The sequence below is a fragment of the Ursus maritimus genome, unplaced genomic scaffold, assembly GCF_017311325.1.
Source record: "Ursus maritimus isolate PB19 unplaced genomic scaffold, ASM1731132v1 scaffold_30, whole genome shotgun sequence".
Lineage (NCBI taxonomy): Eukaryota > Metazoa > Chordata > Mammalia > Carnivora > Ursidae > Ursus > Ursus maritimus.
The window spans coordinates 5,613,271-5,620,536 of NW_024425564.1; the positions used below are offsets into that span (position 1 = coordinate 5,613,271).

Consider the following 7,266-nt stretch of genomic DNA (forward strand, 5'->3'; position numbering starts at 1 on the left):
CCTCGCCTCTGTCCCCACAGCACATTTCTCGTTCCTGGGGAAGTCCGAGTGTCATTTCACCAACGGCACGGAGCGGGTGCGGTACCTGGACAGATACATCTATAACCGGGAGGAGTTCGTGCGCTTCGACAGCGACGTGGGGGAGTTCCGGGCGGTGACGGAGCTGGGGCGGCCCATCGCTGAGTACTTCAACCAGCAGAAGGACCTCGTGGAGCAGAAGCGGGCCGCGGTGGACAGGTACTGCAGACACAACTACGGGGTGTCGGACAGCTTCCTGGTGCAGCGACAAGGTGAGCGCGGCAGGGGCGGGGATTGGGGGAGGGCGTGTGTGTGTGTGTGTGTGTGTGTGTGTGTGTGTGTGTGAGAGACAGACTCGTCCGGAGTGAACATACAGGGTCTTGAGCAAGCACAAGTTACAAGGATGCCTGTGAGTGTGCGACGTCAGGGACAGTGTGGTCTGTCTGTGTGACTGTGGGGAATGTGCGGTTGTGTCCCTGTGTGACTGGAGAGTGCAGTGTGTCTGTGTGTGACTGTGGGGACAGTGTAGTGGGTCTGTGTGTGACTGTGGGGACAGTGTGGTCAGTCTGTGTGACTGTGGGGAATGTGTGGTTGTGACTGTGTAATTGTGTCCCTGTGTGACTGGAGACTGTAGTGGGTCTGTGTGTAACTGTGGGGACACTGTGGTGTGTCTGTGTGACTATGGGGACAGTGTAGTGGGACTGTGTGTGATTGTGGGGACACCGTGGTATGTCTGGTGTGACTGTGGGGACACTGTGGTGTGTCTGGTGTGACTGTGGGGACACTGTAGTGTGTCTGTGTGTGACTGTGGGGACAATGTGGTGTGTTTGTGTGTGACTGGGGGGACAGTGTGGTCTGTCTGTGTGATTGTGGGGAATGTATGGTTGTGATTGTGTGGTTGTGTCCGTATGTGACTGTGGAGAGTGTAGTGTGTCTGTGTGTGACTATGGGGACAGTGTAGTGTGTCCGTGTGTGACTATGGGGACAGTGTGGTGTGTCTGTGTGTGAATATGGGGACAGTGTAGTGTGTCCATGTGTGACAATGGGGACAGTGTGGTGTGTCTGTGGGGGACTGTGGGGAGCGTGGGAGGGGTGCACTGTGAAGGGAGGGGACAGAGAATGAGTGTGAGCTGGGCTGTGGGCCTGGATGTGGGGGATGGGTTGGGAGGGTGGGTGTGGGGGGAGGACACAGGAGGGGACATCTGGCATCCTTGGTGGCCCCTGAGGGAGAGGGGAGGGGGGCTCAGGAGCTCCAGGTGGAGGGAACACTAGGCAGGTGGTTGGAGACCTGGGGAGGGAGGTGGAGGGCGTCCTGGTTGGGGTGAACGTTTGGGGGAGGGGAGGATTAAAAGATTGGGGAGAATGTGAGGAGACCAGTCACCCTCTGTTCTTGGCACTCACTCTTCTTAATTCTGAACCCCCTGAAGGAAGTGTGCCTATGTCTGTGTGTGGCAACATTTCTTTGAGAAAAAGTGTCAACTAATTTTTGATGGGTTGGGGGACCTCTGAGGCCCCTCTGATCTTTCCGAGGCTGCTTTTAGGTTTCAACTTCTTGTTTTCTTTCTTTCTTTTTTTGAAAAATGTTTAAGATTTATTTTTTTATTTTAGAGAGACAGAGAGAGAGAGAAAGAGAGAGAGAGAGAGAGACCACAGGCAGAGGGAGGGGCAGAGGGAGAGGGAAGGGGAGAATCTGAAGGGGACTCTCTGCTGAACGAAGCCTGAAGGAGGGGGTTGGGAGAGGGGGCAGCTCCATCTCAGGACCCCAAGATCACCACCTAAGCCAAAACCAAGAACCTAATGCCACCTTGCTTTGTTTCTTAGTGTGTGTATTCTTAAATACGTGAAATGATTTTGAAATGATATTGTTTAATTATATGTTTGTTACAAAATATATCAATACTGCTATTTTTAAAATGATGAAAGTATTTAAGGAGTTGCATATGATTTCTTTATATAGTTGTAACAATTCATCTCACATTCCCCTTTGCTAGACCTTTTTTTCAATACTGCCAAATGCTCAGTTGAAAATCTATCTTGTTAATTTTTAGTTTCTATTACTCCAATTTCTGAGGTTATTGAACGTTTTTTTCACATGATTTGGCGAATCATTGTAAAAATTATCTACTGTCTATTATCTCTAGGGTTTTGGTGTTTTCCTCACTGATTTTTATGCATGCTCTATACATAAGAATCTTAACGCTTTGCTGACATTTGATTTAGCATTTTCCCTAGTTTGAGGTTTATATTTTGATTCCGTTTATTACTTTTCCAGCTAGGAATGTAAACATTTTTATTTAATGAAATATACTACAGAATTGTTAACAGTGGTTTCTCATCAATTAAATCTACAATTTTATGGTGTTGTAAAAAGGTTTTCCCATATTTCTCCTTTTGCAAAAATGGAAATTGTATTTATTCAGGCTGTAGTGTCAGGGATTGTCTCAGGCACTAAGGATACCTACTATGCATCTCAGACCCTGCCCTGAGCTCAGATGTCAGCTTTAAAAGGGAGACAATTATTAAAAGGATAACATTCCAGTAATAGATATTTTTGTACTGCAAAGAAGGACTGATCAGCCGAGTGCAATTATGAGAACATTTTTAAATAAATGAGTTCCTTTGCTACTTTCCCTCTCTTTCAGGACCGTGCTGTTCCCAGGACTCAGTTCCCAGAGCTAGAGAATCACCTCTGTCCTTCCTGCTTCCCAGGGTTGAACCTTTTCTGTGTTGTTCTGAGGTGTGAGTGTAGCATTTCCAGGATTTCATACTCTCTTTCCCCGTCTACCTCAAGCTGTTCCCCAACTTATCCACCCTGCTTTGAGTCATATTTCCTCCCCAACAAAACAAGGATAATAAGTAGCTAACATATATTGAAGGCTAAATTCCAGTTACTGTTTTACATACTTCGGTGCACTAATCTTCACATAACTCTAAGAGCTAAGTCAGTATCACTAACCCCCTTGATAGGTCAGAAAGCTGGGGCACAGAGGAATGTAAAAATTCACCCAGGTTGAATCAGTAAAGTAGCAGAATCTGGATTTGAACCCATTCAGGCTACGCCAGAAATCATGCTTTTAATTAAGACACTATATGCCTTGCAAACCTTGTAAACACTTCAATTCAACCAGGAATAACTGCTTCACATAATGAAAAATAAACCCCACCAATTTCCCCAACATCTCTCAAATCTAATGGATCCATACATTTGGGATTAAATTCATGACTCATGATACTGGCTCTGTTGGGCCACGTGACCAGCTTCGGGGGAAGCCTGCTTGAGACTCAGCCTGGGACCAGAGCCTGGAGGCAGCCAGGCAGCCAACCAGGGAGACTGACTCTGTCTTCCTCACTGAGTCCCTCTACCACTTCTCTTCTAGCGGAGCCTACAGTCACTGTGTATCCTACGAAGACCCGGCCCCTGCAGCACCACAACCTCCTGGTCTGCTCTGTGAATGGTTTCTATCCAGGCCACATTGAAGTCAGGTGGTTCCGGAATGGCCAGGAAGAGGAGGCTGGGGTCGTGTCCACAGGCCTGATCCAAAATGGTGACTGGACCTTCCAGACCCTGGTGATGCTGGAGACAGTTCCTCAGAGTGGAGAGGTCTACACCTGCCAAGTGGAGCACCCAAGTTTGATGAACCCTGTCACCGTGGAATGGAGTGAGAAGCTCTCTGACCTCCTCAGTTCCTCCCGCACCAAGCAGGGGACTTTGCTTCTTCCTGAGTGTCAGGGTTCTCTCTCCTGACACCATGTTTTCATCTGCCCCATGTTCTCTTCTCTTCAGCATGAGTCATTCGGGGTAGCCGGGTGATATCCTGTGATAGAAATCCTCTGATAGTTTAGAGATATCCTGCAATCATTTCTACAGATCCTGCATTCCTTGGAGAGGCAGTTGTGCCTGGCAGACAGAAAAGAGGTTGTCCACGTTTAGAGACCTTCCATGGCTCATAGGTCATGGCTCTGCCTTGACCAGGGCACCAGTCCCCTGCCTCAGGCTGGCCTTGTGCGTCGGGCACTGTGGCTCTGAGTTGCTCATTGTGAGCTTAGAAGAGGCACATCCTGGACATTGTAGGGACCTTCCTGACTTGAGGAGAATCTAATCTTGGATTCCTTCTATTTGCTCTGTCATCCTGCATGAGCTACTTGAACTTCATGTGGTCCCAGGATCCTCATCCATCCATGTTGAAGTAGCAGATTTGTCAGAGCTGTGATATTTAAAAAGTTCAGTGCCTAAACTTTGTATCTATGCAAAGTGATTTTAAATTTCTTCTCCAGAAATTGCCAATTATTCTGCTTCTTTAGGGAAGACTTCCTTCCTCATTCTCAAAGTTCTCAATCCCTGAGTCTCCAACAGAGAAGTTGAATCTGGAGTAAAAATCATTAAAATGACTTCTTCCCTCAGGGGCACGGTCTGACTCTGCACAGAGCAAGATGCTGAGTGGAATCGGAGGCTTTGTTCTGGGTCTGCTCTTCCTGGTGGTGGGGCTGTTCCTCTACTTCAGGAATCAGAAGGGTAAGGCACCTGTTGGTAGCTGAGACTCCCCAGAGACCTCCTGTGGGGGAGAAATACAGCTTGGATCAAATAAGCTCTCTGTGTACCAGTGGCCCTGTAGAAAGCCTTTCTTTCCCAATTTGACATCAGATTTCCTAGGAATCCAGAAATCACATGGTTACTGTGTTACAGCATAAGAGATTATGGCCTGTAGAGATAAGAACGAGGTTAACAAGCATGGAGATCTTGGGTTGAGATCCTGGGCCAAATGCAGGAAGAGCCAGTAAAGCTAATGAAATTACTGGACTTATGTGAAAGAAACTTCTTGGGTCACACCTCTCACTTCCTGCTCCACCCTGGCATCGTGAGACATGGGTTGTGCTGTTACAGAACTCTAAGGAGGCGGCTCTGGGGCTGGGACCTTGTTGTGGGGACAGATTTACTTCCGTATCTGCTAAATATGTATCTTCCCTTCTCTTTCCCAGGGCACTCTGGACTTCAGCCAACAGGTAATACTCTTTCATCCTCTTTAGAGATAGATTTGGTTTTCCTGGAACAGGTGGTGAAGGTGAAAGACAGAAATAATGGGAAAGACTTTGGATCCGACTTGTGATCAGGCAGTTTACACTGAAGCTTCCTTTCTCTACTTAGTTAAAAGCCCATGGTATAGAATAGCTTTGTTTCCAGGAGACCTAAGAATATGTTCTTCTTACTGCAGTGCTTTCACTCGAGGTCCTGAGAGAGGGAGGAGCGGCTGCTTGGAGAGGTGGGTCTGGAAACAACACTCTGCTCTGTCTCCGCAGGACTCCTGAGCTGACGTGGAGACGGTGGCACTCCAGGAAGAACCTTCCTCTCCAGCTTCTTCACAGAGTGAAAGTCTTCCAGCTCTTATTCTTCCACAAATACAGTTTTTTCTCAGGATCTGGCTGGCCCTGGTGTCAGTGACCCTGCAGAAGCTGTCCTCCCCGTGGCTCCCTCCGCCGTGTCCTTGACCTGGAAGCCCCAGTGTGACTGTAGGACCTCATCTACATTCTCTCCCGGTTCCTTCTGTGCAGCCCTTACTGCCTCCCTTCTTGGGAACTCGCCTTCTGCCCGTGTGTCTTTATAAGCTTTCTTCAAATAAACATGGAGTGAAAATCATCTGCTTCCTATAGTTTCAGGGAAAAGAAGTGTAAAAAGAGAGACAAAGGGATGATAGGATCACAATAAAAAATAGTTTTGATTTGTATTCTAGAATTTTGCATAGATATGGACATGGAGAGTATCCTTGCTTCATTCTCTGTTTATTTTTGGGCTTTATGCATACTGTAATTAGACATATTTTCTGAAGTTAGGAGGAAGCCCCTAATGACCCACATGATGGTGGTGTCCTCCACTGGTATGTTCTCAAACACGAACACACAAGTCCCCTTGCACCATGGGATAAGGAAAGGGAACAAAAACATATTCCTGCAATGTAACGCAAGTAACTTATAAGGATATGATGTCCTCAGAATTTTTATAATCCCATTTTTTTGTCTCTTCGTCCCTGATTTTTAAAAAAGATTTTATTTTGTTTACTTATGAGAGAGAGAGAACAGAGAAGAGGGAGAAACAGACTCTCTGCTAAGCAGGGAGCCCCATGTAAGGCTCATTCCCAGGCTCTGGGATCATGACGTGAGCTGAAGGCAGATGCTTAACTGACTGAGGCACCCAGGTGTCCCTCTCCCTGAATTTTTATTTTATTTTTATATTTTTATTTATTTTTAGTTTTTAAGTAGGCTCCACACCCAATGTGGGGCATGAATTCATAACCCTGAGATCAGGAGTTAAATGTTCCACTGACTGAGCCAGCCAGGTGCCCCTTTCCCTGATTTTTTATAGGAATCTAAACCTGAGTAAACCCCTTTCATTATACTAATGGTGGACTCTAGCTCTCGTCCATCTTTTTCTGTCTCTCAGATAAACTCAGTGGCATGCTGACACCTTGGCCTGGGATGCAGCCTTCCCCATAACTAAGTCTCTGACCATCAGAGCCAGGACTCTAGGGGGAAAAGATGCATTTCTGACCCTTCCAGATAGTGTGCAAACTTACTGTCTACAGGAACATCCTGCGTGGATAATTGTCTTAGCAGATCAGAGACAATGCTGGAAAACAAAGGAGAATTTATGAATCCTCTGATATGGATACAAACAGTGAAATACTATGCAGCTGGAAGGAAAAATAACATCCTGCTATAGAATAATCCTCCAAAGGCATTTGTACAGGTATAGGAGAGTTTGTACAGCACACAACATTTTGTTTAATGAGATAGAGGAAGAGAATAGGAATATATAGCTATATCAGCTAATTTTATCTATATTATGTATCTGTCATTATCTATCACCTAATTTACATACTTCTCTATTTATGAAAATAGAAGGTTTTTAAAAATGGTTGCCTTGAGCAAAAGGAGTGAAGAGGTTAAAGGGTGCAGAGATGAAAGCTGGACTTTTCTGAATAATTCTCCTTTAATAGTTTTAATTTGAGGAAACTTCAAATATTTTATGTAATAAAACTTTAAATAAAAAGTTTAGAAAGACAATACATAAAAACTAAAACCAAACTGTAATGATGAAACAAATGCAACAAGTATATGGTAGGAAATAAACTAGATGTAAACCAAATGTTTTGGGCCCTTTGATAGAACACTGTGGAACTGTAATTGTAAATCAGTATGTAGTTCATAATTCCATAGACTTCAATTACATGCACCTAAACTGGTTAAGGAGATGAT

General features: G+C 45.4%; 1 protein-coding gene across 1 annotated transcript in view; it reads left to right on the forward strand.

Moving 5' to 3' along the window:
* LOC103665521 (DLA class II histocompatibility antigen, DR-1 beta chain) overlaps window positions 1-5,650 on the forward strand; it is an 11,839-nt gene extending 6,189 nt beyond the window's left edge. Inside the window, exons 2-6 of the mRNA XM_008693472.2 lie at window positions 21-290; window positions 3,396-3,677; window positions 4,421-4,531; window positions 4,996-5,019; window positions 5,314-5,650. Of these exons, the coding sequence (XP_008691694.2) occupies window positions 21-290; window positions 3,396-3,677; window positions 4,421-4,531; window positions 4,996-5,019; window positions 5,314-5,327 (701 nt within the window). The 3' untranslated portion in view covers window positions 5,328-5,650. The remainder of the gene's footprint in view (window positions 1-20; window positions 291-3,395; window positions 3,678-4,420; window positions 4,532-4,995; window positions 5,020-5,313) is intronic.
* The last annotated feature ends 1,616 nt before the right edge of the window (window positions 5,651-7,266 follow it).